The sequence below is a fragment of the Homalodisca vitripennis genome, chromosome X, assembly GCF_021130785.1.
Source record: "Homalodisca vitripennis isolate AUS2020 chromosome X, UT_GWSS_2.1, whole genome shotgun sequence".
Lineage (NCBI taxonomy): Eukaryota > Metazoa > Arthropoda > Insecta > Hemiptera > Cicadellidae > Homalodisca > Homalodisca vitripennis.
Window position 1 is genome coordinate 27578880 of NC_060215.1, and position 19651 is coordinate 27598530.

General features: G+C 32.0%; 1 protein-coding gene across 5 annotated transcripts in view; it reads left to right on the forward strand.

Annotated features, from left to right (window-relative positions):
• Positions 1-811: 811 nt before the first annotated feature.
• The window catches only part of LOC124368834, a 56893-nt gene continuing 38053 nt past the window's right edge, over positions 812-19651 (forward strand). For 3 of the 5 annotated variants that reach the window (XM_046826252.1, XM_046826255.1, XM_046826256.1), the window contains exons 1-2: positions 812-963; positions 13614-13699. In XM_046826252.1, coding sequence (XP_046682208.1) covers positions 13645-13699 — 55 coding nt within the window. In that variant the 5' untranslated portion in view covers positions 812-963; positions 13614-13644. Of the gene's footprint in view, positions 964-1023; positions 1337-12127; positions 12172-13613; positions 13700-19651 lie in introns of those variants that run through there. The other 2 variants (XM_046826253.1, XM_046826254.1) reach the window with 2 other exon arrangements.

Below are 19651 nucleotides of genomic sequence, written 5' to 3' on the forward strand. Positions count from 1 at the left end.
CATTATATGGTCCAGGAATGCACTAAGGCTGGAGTTTACTTTTATAATTTCATATATTTTACAAAATGTTCGATTTACAGTCAATGTACTTTTTCTCAAGAACCACTCAAGATATCAAGGTGTTTTTTTTGTTAATAAATTTATGCTTAACATTTTTAGCAGAGGAAATGCCAAAATAAAGAAAAATAAAATGTAAGTAGTAAATTTTATTTCAAATTTTAACCTAAAAAGTACCTTTTTTTAAAAAAATTTTGATTTTTTTTGATTTGTTGTATGATAAAAAAACTGTCTGCTCTTATTAAAGATCAAGACCAAAACTTTAAAATAAAACACAAACCAGCATGTTATCTTTTATACTTTGTAAAAAAGGTGCATCAAACTTGTTAAATTTAACATGAGCGAGATATTGCCATCCTCCTCCCCTTAAGATGTCCTTAAGATCATGGATGGCATTTGGTTTTTCCGATTTGGTTCGATTCGCTTTGAATAATTGCTACCCCAAATTAAAATCCATTATCTATGGCTTTGCAGAGCAATTTTCAGTTAATAATTGTCGGGCCAAAGGACTATTAATATGGTATTTTTATAATATTTGTATTTTTATAAAGAGTAATCATGTTTGATTACTTTATTTAACATCGCTCGTTTGCGAAAATATAGCTGTTGTTAACCTCTCTAATGTTACATTTTACATTGGTAATATAAATATCAAAACTTTTGTTCAAGCCTTTGAAATTTGTAGCTGTATAAACTATAACACATATCCGGTCTTTTCTTTGGAGAGAGTTGATCTTGGCGTATTGTGTTCTTCTCCCTCCAGAGACTAGTGTAATGTTTGGGTTAGATGAGCAAGTGAATAAGTTTGGGAGAAAAACTTATAAGTAATATTTTTGTTGTAGCAAAGTTAAATACCTGGTGTGGTACCTGTATAAAATATCAATTAACATTTTCGTGAAATTAAAAGTAAGTAAGATTACGGTTCTAATCAAAATGTGATATTCGTGCCTAGATTAGGTCTTCGGTAAGACATTCAACGAAAAGACGAAGTTTCAGATCAATTTGCTAGTATGTGACTGTACGATGTTGTTGTTTCTTCCAAAGTAAATATTTTCATTAAAAACTGCATTAAATTGTTAAGTTAATATTCGATCACCGTTGACTGTTAATGTAAAGTTGTATTTTTAACGTATTTACCATTAAACCGTGTTCACCGTGAGGGCTGCCATATTGTTTTTGGAATGGCTACGTGTGACGACAAGTTGATAGTGTAATATTCGGAAAGTGTACATGAAAAGAATACTTTAAGGGACGGTTTGTTCGTCGAAGTCTAATTTCGGTTCGTTTTCTCAATGTATTATCTAAGAAATTAGCCTTGAATTGTTCTACCCCAGAGCCTTTTTTAGTAGAAGCAAAATGCTAATTTTCAGCTTTAATTCCAACTCTTCATTGGTTTAGTATTGTATATTGTAGTAAGAACTGCCTTCCACTACCAAATAGCAAATTATTTTATTAAGTTAATTAACATCAATTTCAGAGTTATATATGTTACTAAATTATCAAGGCCCAGTTAACTTGTTAAATTATTAGACCTAGGTCTACCCTAACTAGTGTAAAATAATATTGTCATAATGTTGATACATAAATGTTTTGGTTAGTTTCTGATTTTTCTGATCATAAGGCATTGTTAATTTAACCCTGGAAAGTCCAATACAAATATTAATAAACACCAATTAGTAACCAGTTTTTTTGTCAAATTGTTAAATCCGAACTTTTAGTATTAAGTATATGGCCTACTTGTAATTTTCTTCATTAGGGATTATATGAGTGTGAATTAAAAAAAAGTTTTTTATTGTCTTACAATAGTTAAATTCAATTTAACCGAATCCAAGATAAATACAAGGGCTATTCCAAAAGTAACCACCGTTAAAAAGCACCCAGTGAGATAAACATATTTTATTATATAGTTTGGAATAATTTGGGATTGACCATTCAGATTTTTTCACTCAAAAAGTAAATGAGAGGAAAATATATCTTCATTTTGTTTATATTTTTCCTTTTAACTCTGGAAGAAACATAAGGCTAACATAGATTGGTTTACCTTTTTGTGGTTTTATATGTTCTCATTTCAAGAATTCGTACGTTGTAGCAATTGTAATAATTAATATTTAAGTTTTTGCCTTGTGTAGCCTAATGGTGTCATATAGCCCTCTGGTATAATAATTATACCAGAGGGCTGTCAATTATTGACAGTGCACTTACTGATGACATTAGTGTCACTTATCTGGTCAATAGGCCTATTAGTTTAGCAGAGGTAACATCCTCAGATTATTTAGCTATGGTGGGGAGGTATGGATTTAATGTGAATGTTGAGTTCATTTCTAATACACTTTCCGCCTTGTGGAGCAAATGAGAGATTATTTTATTGTAACTCCTTTTTACATTGTTAACGAAAAAAATTTTTTCGAGGCCCAAAGAAATCCCCTTTTAAAAAATTATGAAGTAAGGGCAATTCCAATTTTTGAAATTTTTGATACGTTAGGTAAGTGGAAAAATTCAATTCATGAATATTTTGCAACTCTGCTGTGTTACACATTAAAATTAAAGGTTAAAAAATCAAACTTGTTTGTATTTAAAGTTATTGTTATATCTTCCAAATATTTTAAGATTGTGAAAGAAAAACTAAGATTTTACAAATACATATTTATATTCTACTAAAGTTTTTAAGGATATAAGCAAATACCTTTGGCACAAAATTACATGCTACACTGGATTTAATAAATTGTAACTTAAAAAAAATGTATTAAAAAAAACACCGAAATTTCAAATCCAGTTCGTCTTAATTAGAAATGATAGATGATATTATCCTAAACAAAATGTGTTGGAAAGCTTTTCACGTATGGCTATTTGTTTTACTTTGTTTTCGACTGCTCCTATTTACTTCAACCTTGTTTTTTTGTTTATCTTTGCTTCAGTGGAGATATTTGAATGTTGATGTTAGGAGAGTGTATTTACAACTTTACTGCAGCCACCACATTGTATGCAGAATGTGTTATGAAAGAAAAAAAATCATTCAACAAGGAATTTCGAAGGTTCGCAGATCGTGTTTAAAAGACAGAACATGTTCATGCCAATTAAAAAAAGAAAAAGATATTTTAAACCCAGCAATTGATGAAAGCTGCTGATGTGTTAGCTGTAATTCAGCACAACTTCCAAGATTCAACCAGAAATCCAGCAGCTGGTTGATATGAAAATTTGAAGAAATAACATGATGCACTCATACATGATGTCCGTCCTCACACCAAGAACTTTTTGTACATGAATCTTCATCATGTAAATTTTTGTGGCTTTGGGCCCTAAAGAAAATAAGAACATTTCAAGTAGTCTATGTTCTTTCATATCTCACTTTTCATAGCAATTGTGAGTTAAACCGTTGTAATATGCGATATTGGTCCTTGGAGAATCTACATTCCATGCTCAAGGTAGAAAACTAGAGATACTGGACATTAAACATATGCTGTGGACACATAATAAGAAAACTGATGTATTAATAGCCCTATTTATAGAAATGATATTAAAACATTATTAACTTTCTTTCACTTTATCCCAAGAAAACAAATGCCAATACCGTAATCTAGATGAATTATTAATGCATAGTTTACGTCAGATGACAGAAATAGTTTAAAGTCAATACATCTAATGACTTGACAAGCCTCCAGATATAACTAATGGCTATAATTATAAAAAGTTATTCAGTTGTCATTGGAGTTAATTGAAGCTTTACACAGTCGGAACATCAAGTATTTTATGTACGTCTGTGCAGATCTGTAAATAAATAAATTAAAAAGTAACAATAACTAACGATAGACTGTATTACATTGGCTTAAAATACCCTAATTATATATGTAACACAAAAACAGTGAGAAGAAATAAGTAATCGTTCACTCTTAAGAAACTAAATTTAAGAGAACAATCGTACACCTCACCTGCTGGATCACATTAGGTTTAAGCTGAAATCTAAAATTAGCGAGCCAAGAGTGGATAGTTATTTATCTTTATTGTTGTTTTTGTCACTTGTTTTCTACATGTTGCTAAGATGTTTGAATGATGTTGACTATCACAATTATTTATTATTTTCCTAAATTCATTAAACTCGCTGTCTGCAGTGATCCACTGAATCAGATCATCCCAAGGAGTTTAGTGCATCCACCACAGTGATCAAGAAAGCCAAAACATATAATTCTAAAATGTGTTTGCATTAATTTTTGTGAATTAGTTTGGGTAGATAAATTGTTTTATTGATAGTTATATTCCAACTCATTGGATTTTTTTGTAATGCACTGTGTTAGGTATTTGAAGCGCATCTAATCATAAATTTTTTACATTACTCAAGCTTAAGAACAATTTATGGCAATATGGAGCTCTTTTTGGCCCACCACTATATTACAGTTTACTTCAGTTATGGTGGTGGATACTTGTGCATTTTCTTGCCTTTTGTTTTTGAACTTGAGTAATGTGAAAACTGCGGACATTCCAAACAGATCTTACTGTATTTTATAATGTTTTTACAATTATTTTCATAATACATTTTATTTTCTAAAGCTAGCTAATTTTTAATAGCCTTTTCATTCCTTTTTTCTAAAAAAATAGTTAATTATATATGTAATCATTTTACTGGCAATCTTTTAGAGAAAATTTTAAAAGTAATAAATTTAAAGTTGCATGGATTACATTTTTTTATCGGTACATTGAATAATAAGGATGGAATTCACTAGGGAGAGGGGGCACTTGTGGACAATTTCAAGATTTTATTTTTTGTATTTTTTTTCTAACATTTATTTTTTAGTAATATATTTTGTTATAGATTCATTAGCTTATTACTGATTAAAATAAACTGCATTTCAAGAGTACTAATCAAATAGTTTTTTTTTATAATAAAATTTTTAGTAAACTAATGTACACTGTCCACAACTGCCCCAATGCGGGGCAGATGTGGACGTACCAATATTTTTACGGGGCACATGTGGACACATGGAAAAATAGAATTAAAAAGCACAAATAATTTTTAAATGAGTATATTTTTTAAAACTACATTGTTCCCTGATATAACTTAACATATCAAATACACTTTTAATTAGTGAAGTCATTATTTTTAAAATGTTTCACACAGTAAGAACAAAATTACGTAAAATTATTACAAGTCTTTTACTCATGTTATGTTTACAATCTTTGAAAAAACAATAGGCCTAAGCTAAATTTGCAATAAATTCTTATATTTCTCCTTTAAAACTGAATGCTTTCTTTAAAAAAACGTTAAGTTATTAGCCAAAAATAAAGGCCTATCCCCTGTTATATTCATTGAAATCAAATTTAAAGATAAAATGTGCTAACAGCTCTTTCAGTACCCCCCTACAACTTTGGGCTGAGCAAGTTTAAAAAAACTAAGTCAGTTATGTCCACAATACTCTCATCTGTAACATCAGCTTCACAAACTTAAAAGAATCAAACAAATCTTTTTTTCTGAAAAAATTTACTGTGAATTCGGTGAGTCCATGTTTTTTCACTTATTTGAGCAACATAGTGCTTAACGCTTTTTTTCCCACTCAACTTAACTAAAACAAAATCGTTTAAGGTTAATATTGCTTCCATCTTTATTAATTTCCTCATACTCTTCTTCGTTTCCACTTTCTTCACTTAAAACAAGAGGGCTCAGTCCTTCACCAAAAATCTATCGCGAATCCTGAGATTCTTCTGAGTCGGATGTTTTATCTGAAGACTTCTTCTTGTAAACTTAAGTTTCTTACAAATCCCTTGTGCTTAATTTTCTCCAAACTAAGTTTTCTCTTACAACTCTTCTGACTAGGTAAAAGCTTAGCTTCTTTTTTTATCTTCCTTTTCTTAGTTTCTTCTTCAATTCTATTTTTTTCCGGCGTATCTGTCAATATGCATGTTTTGCCTTTTTTCTACCTCTGCAGCTTTCCTTTCTTGGTTGAGATTTTAGGATAAGGCCTAACTTCTTCAGGTGTCAGTATTTTGTTTGTTGTTTTGTTGAATATTGTAGGAGAGTTGAGCTGTGCTAAGCTAACGTCACACATTTGGTCTTGAAACTATTTCAGAAAGGCCCTGCAATTGGCCCAAATTCAACCGTCGTTATCAAAAGGATTTTCTATTTCATCATTATTTTGGGTAGCCCCACAACCTTCTTTTTCAGTTTAAAAAGGTCTGAGGCAAAGGTTGCTCAGTCACTTTAGATGGTGCATAGTCATCTTCATTAAAAATCATCTTGTTGTATGGCACGATACCGGTTTTTTTAAACCCAGACAATATGTTCGTCCTCGTGAAAGCGTTATCATAGGCTTTAGCAGACAAACCTGCAACATGATAGATTGAAATCGTCTTTCCTGGGTTCTGTGATATCCAATGATTAAATTCTGCCTTGCAGGTGTTCTTGAAGGATGAAAATACACCTACATCCAGAGGTTTGAAGCCTATGGCTTGTATGAGGCGGAAACGTGAGCAACACAATTCCATTGTCACGACAGAAATTTATCAGTTCAATGCTGACGTGGCTTTCATGGTTGTCGAGAAGCACCAAGATAGGATTTTCCTTTGATGCACAAGTGTGTTTTTGAATATGTTTCTTAATTTGCAAAAACACAATCCTGTGTCATCCATCCCGACTTTGTTGCAAAACCAATGCTACCATTAGGGGCACCTGCAATAAAAGCATCTTTAAAAAAAACTCTTGGGAAAACATAGGCTGGGGGTATAGTATTGCCCAATGCATTTACAATAGCACAGATGGTTACAAGTTCACCTCGTTCAGCTGATACTGTCTGTCCAACTTGTTTTTACTCTCCAGCTGGAGCAACAACTTTTGGTGCCTGCAATAACGGTCGTAATACCTGATTCATCAATGTTTATTATTCTCTCATCAGAAAATTTATACTGTTGAGTTACTTTATACAGGTTATCAAAAAAAGCATCTACATTTTGTTTGTTAAAATTCATGTTTCTTGCAAGGCTGGTATTTTCTGGTTTCCGTAGTGTTAGTCTAGGATGGCGACGCATGTATCCTTTCATCCAATCAATGCCAGCAGTTTTATTTTCTTCCCATGTTTTGGGCATTTTACTGCTGACTTTAAGGGCATATGAATATGCAAAATCTCTTACTTGTCTGTAAGTCAATCCATATTGCAATTTACTAGATTGAATCAAGTAGTCCTTCTAACATATCTTCTTCTTCTTTGCTGAAGACCTGCATGGAGCTGTACTTTGAAGTACCTCTTCTAAACGGCACTGACGGGAGATCCACGATTGGTACTTTCATTTTCTTCTAATTTTATTTTCCTCTTTTAACTTTTTAAAACCGCTTATGCAGCAGCGACTTGGACACTCCATGATCAGCAGCTGCCTTTCGAAAAGAGCAGTTTCCATTAAGGAGATCCTGAAGAGCTCGTTGGATGGCATCTTCAGGTATCGAAGCTCGGTCTGTCTTGGGTGTGTAGGTTTCTCACCATTCTACCTGTAATATATAAACTGACATCAGTGGTTAGGCCTGTAAATAAAAAATTTTAATATTTTTTTCCCTTTGATTCATTCCTATAAACACCATGGGTTTTACGCAAATAAAAACGCAACTCGTTTCTAATAGACCTACTTAAATTTTCGGTAGGCCCCTAACCATGCTATTCTAAATGGGACTTTATTACATTAAATATAATTCCAATAGATTATAAAATGTAGGAACTGTTTAAACAACATATTTGCTAAAAATACACATACAAATTGGAGTGTTGGGGCACTTGTGGACATGTCCACATGTGCCCAATTTTAATGTCCCACAAGTGCCCCAAGTGACATTTTATTATATTTCCCTCCCAATCTTAGTTTTAGGTTAGGTTTAGGTACACAATACATACATCAAATTATTGCTAAAAATAGTGGAGATTCACCCTAATATACTTTTTGTTAAATAAAAACGTAAACACAAAAAAAATATTTGCCTTCAAACACAGTGCTAAAATTTTACTTTAGACTATAAAAAAACTAAAAAATTTCTCACCTGTCTCAGAGTGTGTGTATGAGCTTCAAACTTCCTTCGTAGAGACAATACACTAGTACCATCCTGTTGTAAAAACTGTGAACTAAATTCTGCACCTACAAAGCGAGAGAAATTCAAACTGTCCCACTTCTGCCCCTGTCCACAAGTGCCCCCCTCTCCCCTACTACTGTCAATAGTTAAAATCATCATAGGTTGTATGAGTTTGGCTAAAATAACCAGACTGATTTTCTTGTCAGACAGCAGCGTGGGAGTCACCTAATTCTCCCCCCATATGCCAACTACTCAGTCGTGGTCCTCGTTTGTGTCTTGAGCCATGACCACATATCACCTGTCTGTTTAACGAATGTGGAAAGTTTGCCAAAGAGGTCCAAATGTTTGCTGAAACAAATTAATGTTGATGCATGTTTGTTATGTACTCAAGATTTTGAATGGTTCAAAGAGGATAAGAAAAGTTTTAAGATAACGCATGTGAAGAGGATTAATTGTCTGTGTGCGGTCGCTGAGTTTGTAAGAGTTGACAAAGAATCAGTTTGGTGGTTGAAGAGACAGCTTAAAAATAAAAATTGAATGGTTCTTAAGGACAAAGCTCCGGCCTATGTTGCATAAGTTGTCTGGTTTTTAACGAACCTCAGCATCATTGTGTTGAACATCCACCTTACTATCGGACGTTTCCAGACTATATCTCTTCCAGAAATAGAAATCTACACTGAAAGTAACAGTATTTGATACAGACGAAGCCGTGAAAGAAAAAGTGGTGGATACAACGTTAAGGCTATGAGAATTCGACTTGCACATTGCTCTAACCAGTACTACTACTTACTAGAAGTCTAAAAATAGTAGGGAATATGTTGAAGAGGATTGAAAGTTAAAATTAATAAAAAATCAAATAAATAAGAGAGTTATAACTCTAATCTAGTTGTTTTTTAGCCAAACTTCGTATTAGGTAACCTCCAATCGTGACGTTATATGGGCAAAGAAATTGCGGTATGATTGTTTATACATCATGGGTTTCCTAGACACTTCAAGTTCGAACAAGCATTTATAAAAATGCAAAGCCCTAAGACACCATCTAATTTCCCAAGTTTATTGCAGTATTTCTGAATCGTTAAATGGAATGTGTAGTATTGAAAAATCTTCATCGCTTGGTTTTGTTAATATCTATGGTAATTTTGTGGTGTTCAGCATATAGGACTGAAGAAAGGTTATTTTACCTAATGACATGTCGTATGTTGTAATGCTGCCATCGCGTTATTACTTAACCGAGCCGAGCGGGTGTTTCCATACCGAAGTAAAACTTAAAAGATTCAAACAAGATATTTTTACATTAATATTGTAATATATTTGTGTACTTTTTTTGAACAGTGCTTAATCATCTGGCTAAAGATAGCCAAAAAAATTAGAATGATAATGAGGTTCAGTTTAATTAAATGGTTTAATATAAAGTAAAAATATAACTTTTTAATAAAATTAATAAAAAACACAATTGTGGGGTTCAATCTTCAACCACCTTTTTTATTGTACTGTCTGGTAACCACAAAGTATCGCTTGTTGCAGTGAAAATGCACATATGAAGGCTGCCCACATCATTAATCTAATGTTATTAAATTCTGATTTGCTATCTTGAATTTCATCATTGTGAAAATATTCTGACTGCTTGGCTCTGTCTCATGACTGGACTATTTAGTAGTAAAAATTTTTAGTATAATTTTGTCAAAAAATACAATTGTGTCGAGAGTTTACAATTATTATTATAAATGAATATTAAAATGATTATTAAATGAATATTTTTATAAAGAAATCCTCACCATATATATATATATATATATATCTCGTCGCTTAAGAAACAACACCGCCTAAGTGACATGTTCGTTATTTTACAGGAGAAGTAAAAAACTTTGTACATTTTAAAGGACGCATTGTTTTCATGTTTTATATTTTTTGTTATTCTTTGTTAGCTCGTTAGTAGTTAGTAATATGAGACTGAAATAAAATTACTCAAAATAATAAATTATACTGGAAATAGGCGGTGTTGCACATTTCTTTTTAAGCTTTTTGGACTTAGGCGAAGTTAGAAATAAAAATGGAAACCTGTTTTTTAATTTTATTAGATATTTCCTCGTTAAAACATAGTCAATAAAAGACCCTTAAATTAATAGGAATAACCCTTACAAAATATGGTGAACAAAATAAGCTAATGTTTATAAATCTAATAAACAGTAGAACAGTAACACAAGAACAGTACGAACACCACTTGTTGCAAAAAGACCAAGCTCGAGATGAAAAAACTAAAGATACAGAAAAAGGAAAGGCTAAAGAAATACGTTTTCATAATACTGCTTCAGTTTTGGCAGCAGCAACTTTCGGACCACAGTATAATATTCTTCAAATCATTGTCCAATGTTTTTCTTAAATTATCTGTGACACAAGATGCAAAGGATGATGCACTGAAGTCACTCTGGGTCTCATCCCACCAATAAGTTACAGCGTCTTTTGTTGCTTTGTTGTACATCGTAAAATTGTGTACACAAAGTATTGTTTTATAATAAATGGCCGAGGTATGACACTTGGCGCGAGTTTTACTGCTTGTGTGTCTTGCGTGAAAACATGTATTTCTTTAGCCTTTCCTTTTTCTGTATCTTTAGTTTTTTCATCTCAAGCTTGGTCTTTTTGCAACAAGTGGTGTTCGTACTGTTCTTGTGTTACTGTTCTACTGTTTACTTTGAAACTGTGGCAAAGGTCACGTTGATCTTTTTTTGGCTGGTAAAGTGAGAGATTTTCTTTTTCGAATGTCTTGTCAAATGTAAATCTACTCAAGCTATTTTTTCCGTTCTTTTTGCATTCAACAACGTACAAATCATTCATTCTTTCATTGTTTCAAACGTAGACTCTTTGTATAGTTTTGTGGAACTGGATCTACAGTAGTGAGAGGGGAGCTTTGGAAGGGACTTAAAAAATGTCCTTAGAAATTCAAAATCTTCCCTCTTGTTTTGGAGGCCTTTCTTTGATTCATGAGTGATTGTTGATGAAGGCACAATTTTGTTGCCAGCTATATTGAGATCTGCAGTTTCTTTAGCATCCTCTCCGTTCAACCAATATCTAACAGTCCATTTTTATATACCTAAGGTATTTAAAAATTCACTTTGGCACACTTGTTTTCGTTCATTGTGTACAACAAGATAATACTTCAATGTTTCAGATCTCCTCAAATGTTCAGATTCTGTTTTCTTCTGAGAAATATCAGCTTTTTCTACGAGACTAACAATGTAAACTCTTCTTTGATCCCAAGTCATTGTCTTCCAATAACTATAAAAAATTTGTTGTCTTTCTTCTTCAGTTATTGAAGCACAAGATCTGAACTTAGAACGTAAACAAGCTCCTGATTCACAGCGCAGCCCATCACCTTGGCTTCCCTCTGTACATCATGTGCAGTTTTCCCGGGACCAGATATTCTGTACCCAACGTAAGCTTCTCCCTTTTGCCTCCTTTCATAGTTTACGTTTTTACTCCAATTGTGTTTATTATTTTTCTTTCTGAGTTTAGTAGGTCTGTTTGCTCATCTAGAGTTTCTACTTCATTTGAGGAAGCAAGTAGGTTTTTCCCTTCTATCTTATTGTCTTGATTTTCCTGGACAGTTGGATTCGATTCAATAATTCCTTCCATATGTATCTGATTTACATTTCCTGAAAATAGATGTGCCACTTGGACATCACTAGCCTCATGCTCTACTAAGTTCTCTTCATTTTCATCAACTGACGAATTTGTATCGGGAATGTAATCAGAGTCACTAGGATTTGATTCATCGCATGAGGACAAGTAATCTTCAAAAATCTTTGCTCTTTTCCTATAATGTGTTGATTCCAGTTGTGTGCTTTTTCTTTTTACGATGTTGTTTTCTGGAATAGAAGACCTGCTAACGATATCTAGTGTCATGCTTGGTGAGCTTGTATTTGTAACTTCCCCAATCATACTATTTTTACTTACAGAAATATTGTTGAAAACAGAACTGTCAAATGAAGAAAACGTGTCAAAACTATTAATAAGAACTTCATCTTGAACTTGTTGCAGGTCAGATTGGGGGTCGTTCAGATCTAGATTAATGTCGTTGCAAGGTAAAAATAAGAAAAATTCTTAATAAAGTACTTTTATATTTTATAAAACAAAACACTTGTTTGTGTTTTTAACTGTTCAGAGTAAAAATAAAAGATACATAATTATAAATTGAAACATATTGAAATGGTCTTAAAAACAAACTCAATAAAAATCAATAAATACGCATCAAAATAGTTAGAGTTACCTGCAGAACCACTCTCGATTTTCGAATCCATAGTTTCTGGCTCTTTGATATAAGTACGGGGGGCATCTTGGTCTACCGAGCCATCAAGTTTGAAATCATTTGTGCTAGAAGGTGCACTTTCTTTATGTTCACATCGTGATAAACCTGCAAATAACCCGATATATTTGTATATCTTGTCAATCAATGAATTAGTTTATCATCATACAATAAAGTACTCAAAATTCGTGGCATGACATAAAACTTAGTATAAATTTTGGAATTCATAAAATGGCAGATTCATTAAATTTACTACACGAAGAACACATAATTTGATTCTTTATAAACTTAATTATAGTCACCTGAAGGTCCACTCTTGATCTGCGTGTTCGTACACTCTGACATTTCTTTTGCTGCTCGTTTTATGAGACTGTTGTTAAATCCCATCTCACGCATAATTTCCTCGCTCGTAAAAAAAGATTCTCCTTCCAGCCCATAGCTTTCACTTGAACGTTCACTCATCATTTTTCTGAAAATAACCAATGTAACTTGTTTTAGCTTATTTTTGTAAATAAGCAAAAACAACTAACAAAATTTAAACGTACAAGTGAAAGATAATACTGTTAATTTATGTAAAGCACAATCATTATTAACTCCGCCTATATCCATCAGTTGTACACATAAATCATGCAACAACTCCGTGTATGTCCAAAGACATTTTGTAGTAGCATTAAACAAGTATTATTACTAACAATGGTGGTAAACTATAAGACCACTTCATAATCTAATTATTAAAGTTAGTTTATAAGCTATTTGCAACCATCTTTCAAACTAAAACATACTGTTTACTTACCGGCATTGCAAGCCTGGCAATGGCGATCACTCATTCCACCATAAACGTAATGCTCAGACTGGAGGAGATAGGCGGAGTTACTTTTTAAGAAGACGATAGGCGGGTTTAGAAAAAAAAGCGAATATCAGCGCATTCTGTTGGTTTTACGCTAAACTACGTTGTCAGAGTACTCCTAAGACAGACTGGCAACCTCTGCAATAGAAATCTCATTCTCGTAAGAAATTACACATAGGCGGTGTTTTTTCTTAAGCGACGATATAGATAGTATAATATTATAAGAAACCACAAAAATTTAGAATTTTGTTGTTGTATTGTCGTTAATTTTATAGTTATTAATTGTGTGGAGTTACTGATAGAAAGTGTTTGATACCTATTTACAGGAAAAACTTGTACAGGAATTATAATAATTGTGGTAATTTCACTTTCAGATAATAAACAAAGACTCATTGGGAATTTATTATGAATGAGAGCGAACAAAATGAAGATGAGGCACTGGAGGATGATGTCGAAGTTGGTGAGTAAAGTTCTTTTTTTTTAATGGTTTTTTAGTTTTAATTGTATTGATCTAGTTGCCTAGCTTTTCTCTATAGAATTCTGGTGATACTTATTAGTCATAGTCATAGATCTTTATTCAAAGCTGTAATATAAATACAGTCAGAATAGTGTTACAAATACAGATAGACTAATATCATCATAGATACAGGTTAACCTCTAAAATCTTATGTTAAATTAACTAAAATCAACTCAATTTTTATTTTTGTTTAATGGCCCAAACCCTCAAAAAATTCTTTAAAAGAATAAAATTATCGTGATATGAGATAATTTTTTAATTTATTTCTAAACGGATTGATTCCTTCAATTTTTTTATGTCAATAGGAACGTATTGAATAAATCGTGTACTGGCGTATTCAGTTTTCTTTTTAAACAGATAATTTCAAAAATTATACCTCTCCTAGTATTATATCTATGAGTGGTATAGTTAGGTATATTTTTAAATTTTGTGTAAGTTATTGCATTGTATATGTATTGACTGTAAACAGTTAAAATTCTAAATTGTGCAAATAAATGTTTAACGGTTGCTTGCCATGGTAAATTTAGAATTAACCGTATTGATTTTTTTTGCAGTATAAGAATTTTTTCAAGGTTTTTTTTTGAACTAGCTCCATATACACTGATCCCGTAGCTTATATGGGAATGTATTGAAGAAAAATAAATTTGTTTTAAAGTATCCTGGTTACAAAGGTTTGCCATTTGCCTAAGGGCATACAGGCCAAGATGATGCTTTTTTTATTATGGTTTGTACATGTTGATTCCAGCTTAAATTTTGATCTATTATTAGACCTAGAAAACAAGTTTCCTCTACCTCCATTATATTTTGGTTATTTATCTTAATGTCATATTGAAAATTAAACTTCGATTGGTGTGTTTTAAAGGGTATAAAATGTGTTTTGCCGGGGTTAAGTAACAAATTTTTTTTTAGTTAAAAAAGAGTTAATTTTATTCAAACAATTAAGAGATGATGTTTCAATTGCCTTAGGATCTTTTCCTTTGACAATTATGCTTGCATTATCAGCGTATAAACACATTTTGTTTTCCTCTGCTACTGTAGAAAGTCCTGTTATATAGCAAATAAATAGTAAAGGACCCAAAATTGAACCTTGTGGTACGCCATACTTTATGAGCTTTTTTTTCGGATACAAAATTGATTTTGTCTTTATTTATTAAGTATGATAATTCAACGTATTGATTACGGTTACTGATGTAAGAGTGAAACCAATTTATTTCTTTATTTTTTAAGCCTAAATTTTCCAGAACATTTATAAGTTTGTCATGAATTACGCTGTCAAATCCATAAAAATTCCTAAAGGTCTATTACCTTTATCTAATTCCTCTATTAAATTTTGCACAAATTCTACTGATGCAGTAATTGTTGACCTGCCTGGACGAAAGCCATGTTGTTGATTATCAAGAAGATCATTTTCCGACAGATAATTTAACAGTTGTTCATTAACAACTTTCTCAAATATTTTAGAAAACTTCGATAATAATGATACTGGCCTGTAGCTTTCCGGCAACTGAGGATCTCCCTTTTTGTAAATAGGAATTACTTTAGTCGTTTTCAGTTCATCCGGGAATTTACCAGATATTAGAAAAGAGTTTATTGTGTGTGTTAACAGTCTTAATAAATGCCTTATTGCTTTTTTTATTATTACAATTGGTACTTCATCAAAACCAGTAGAATATTTATTATTAAATGAACTGACAATTTTTTTAACTTGCTGTTGTGTAACTTGACTGAATCGAAATACTTTTACATTTGGATTCCAATCTCTATTACAATTATTTGAGGTTTTAGGCACATCTTCATCACCATGGGATATCTGCTGATCCACAACATTGATGAAGAAGTTATTAAAAACATTGCAAACTCTACCTGGATCCAACAACAGTTTTTCTTTATCAAGCAACATAATGTTTTTTTATAAATACTTATTTTTACCAGTTTGCATGTTAATTAACTTCCAGGTTGTTTTGTTAACGTTACTTAAACATTTTATTTTGTTATCAAAAAATCTTTTTTTAGCTTGAATAATTTTTAGTTTAAGATCACGTTTTTTAATTTTTAGCTGCTTTAAGTTATTTTGTTTGTTCTTTCTATATATTTTTTCTTGCTCAATTAAATCTGTTCTTTCGTTTTTTTGATTGATGTCCCCAGCGATAATAATGTTACTAAAGTTATTGCAGAGAACATTCAGAAGTTGGTCCAGTTTTTCAAAAAAGTTTTTGATTAGACTATTATTTGGAGATCTGTATAGGCAAACAATTACAACATCAACATTTGCAATGGTAATTTCTGAAAAAAAAAAACATTCAAATTCCTTTTCAGTTATTAATTTGTCAATTGAAAATTTACTTATATTTTTACTTTTGATCCCATTTTTAGTTAACACCATAACCCCTCCTCGTGTAGTTTTAGAACGGCAAAAAAAAGAACTTACTGAGTAATTACATACATGAAGCCGAGAAATTTCATTTTCGTTCAAACTATGCTCACTAAGAGCTACAACATCGGGATTCAATTCATCAAGAGCAATTTCTAAAAGGTCAATTCTCGTAGGTAGGTATTGTAAATTTTGATGGAAGATGGTAATTTTTTTACTTTTTTCTAATTTACCAAGTTTTAACCTACATTGTTTTTGTTCAATTCCTTTTCTAAAAAATGTTTCCGATATACACTTGACATCGCTGCTTCAGGTGTAGAAGAACCAAGTAAAGGGTTAATATCACTCAATTCACCAACATCACTTGAAATATTGAGCACTGACTTCCTGAAATCAACAACACTTTCACTTGACTCTTGAGGCATATTCAGGGCATCATCCTCCATATCCAAGCTGTCACCAGTTTCCACATCCATAACTTGCTGGTCACTGCTGAGGTTTACAGCGGCAGATGCAGGCAGTGGTGGAAAAGACCTCATCTCCATCATGTCAGGAACATCTTATTCTTATCTGGTTTGGAAATATTCTATCAATTAGCCTAACAGCTATGCTGCAAATTCAAGCAAAGTTTTAATAACAAAGAAACATGTTCAAAAATGATAAATGAACATAATAAGAACAAAACGATAAGGTGCAAACTAAAAATTTTGTAGATATATTTAAAAAATAATATGTTATAGTGTTGTTCTGTACATTTCTTAATTATGGAGCATCACATTGACATGCACATATGTATAACTGATTTTTCAGATTATTGAGGTTTTGTTCATAAATTTGCTTAGAATATAAAGTTTTTATTTCATAAGAGAGAACTAAAAAAAATTTGGCCACTACTAAACAGTTAGTACGTCATATACTGCGTTATAATTTGCCATCTCCCATGCAATAGCCCACCTAAGTAAATTGCTGCTTTCGTCTGATACTTATGCTGTCACAGCTAAACTATAATTATCTGTTAGAATCATCAAGACATTACAATAAATACATACAAATACAAATGATATACACAAATATAACGTAAAATACATAAATATATACAGATATGCAGGGTGTTTGAAAAAGAACTCCTAGTTTCAATGTGTCTGAGAATATGTACAAAGTGACATATACTATTCTAGTTTATGGTGTTTGATTCATCGACTCAAGTTTGGCTTCCTTGCAGTTAGCAGGTATGTTTGACCTTGAGATGAAACCATTGCTCTTGACACTTCTCAGAAAGGTGAATAGACAGGGTAGTTCCAATATTTTGGCCACCACGAAGCTTAGACTTCACCACCACTAGACTTTTTATTTTGTAAGATTTTCCCACACATAAACTTTTTTGTACTGTGAAAAGATCAGAGACATTGATCATTTACGGAAAGAATTGTCGTGACGGTTGGGACAGTTCCACCTGAAATGTTAGTGAATACGTGGCAAGAAGTGGAATATTATCTTGACATGTGCGGGCAACAAGTGGATCCCACATTGAAGTCTATTAACATTAAACAAAACTCGAAAGAATTCATGATATGTACTCATTGATGTAATTTTTTTATTAATACCCTATTAAATTAATACTTAAAACAAGGGAGTTTTTTTTATTTAGGATAATGTAATTATATTAATGTAATAGTTAACTGCTTTTTTTAACTTATACTTAGTAAAAATGTAAAATACCACAAGAAAATATTGAATTATCCACAGTTTTTAAATACAAACATTTTCGGTTAATTCTGACATTGTTTAAAACTTAAAAAATAATGTAGAAAGTTGTATTATTTTGAAGACTTGTTACATTGTTTCTCTCATTATATTTCAGTGAAATTGATCATCAGAATGTTTAGAAAATGAAATAAATAATTCACTTTGTTCCATAATATATGATAGTTTAAAATAAAAAAGTTATTTATAAAAAAATGTTTTAAGAGTCCCATTTTGAGATAAATTCAAGTGATACTTACTGTTACTTTGTGAAGGGTAAAAATAGTCACATTTTCAGGATCCGATTCAACTACCGTAAATGTTTCCTGTCCTTTAGTCTTCTTCTTCAGCGTAAGAATTGATTTTTCTTGTTCACCTATTGTTTTTAAATGTGTGTCAGTGAGTTGACCTTAGTTTAAGGTCATGTTCTCCAAAGATAACTTGCGTTTCTTGCTGGAGTTTCTTCTCCAGCTGACCCTGTAGTTCAATAATCTGTTGTAGTAGGGTTTCAGTTCTGTCAATGTACTTTTTCCATTGGTTTCCATTTCTTCTCACTTCCCTTCATTTATTGTTATCTGGTTTCTAGCCTTAACTTTTCATCTTTCAGGACATTGTTTTCATCTATCAGGCCAGATCCTATTTTGGCAACCATCTGTAATTTATGCTCTTCGTTACTGGAACCTCCCAAGAGATTGCTTTCAATGAGACTGTTTTCTAGTTCTTTAATAAGATTATCGAGTGTGTTCAAGTTGGCTGTCAAACTTTTTCCCAGCTTGCTAGTTAGATGGACTGGGACAAAGGTGAACTGCATTACATATTTTGTATTGCCAGCTTATAATTACACCTGGAGCCCACTTTTTAAAAGTTTTCCTTGAATATTCTAGCAGTCAGCATGGTACCATTTTTGGCACAGTCCGGTACATTTTACTCCAATTTCACATATGCCACAAGGATATTTTGAAGGCATATTAGAAGTCAATAGATATGAAGTTTAATATTTAATAGAAGCAGTTTGTTAAGCCAGGTTTTTCTGATTCCTATTGTTATAAAATACAATATAATTGAGTCAAATCCATGATGTAAGGGTGATCTGCTTATAGAGTTTTATCAATGTTAACTGTTTTTATCAGTCTTCAGATGTTACTAGGCAAACACAACATATCTATACAAAGTGTAGCATGTAAAGGAAATGAAGGCAACAAATGTTATTGTCGTAAGAATGCTGTTTTTTTATAGCTAGGTTTGGCAGACTCCTAGTTGTCAGATTAAGTGACAATAAAAAGCTGTCTCCAATAAAACGAGCAGTACCAACAATGAGAGGTGTATTAATGCTGACACTGAATGTCAGGTCAGTGGCCTGGCACACATATGCCCTGACACCTGTTACTCAGCACTGACATTATTTAGCTTAGTTTCAATATCTTTATAGATTAATCTAGTGAGTCTTTTCTTAACATGTTGCAGTACATCTTGTTCGCTAAAAGATATAGATATTTATGTTTTCTTACATTACAAATAACAAAACATATGTGTATAGGTAGCCATGGCAAGTATTCTTGGTACATCTTTGAAATATAAGCTTACTTTGTAGACAATGTGAAAATGATCAGCTCTTCATAGATACTTTTCTTGAAAGCTTTTCTCTATTAATTTTTGGTCTTAGTTGTCGTTTTATGTATAAAAATAGACTTACAGTATCCAGGTAAGTTTCTACACAAGAGAGTAATTGTTTCTTGAGGAATTACACACTTACATGCAGTTAAACTGGGAAGCCACTTAAC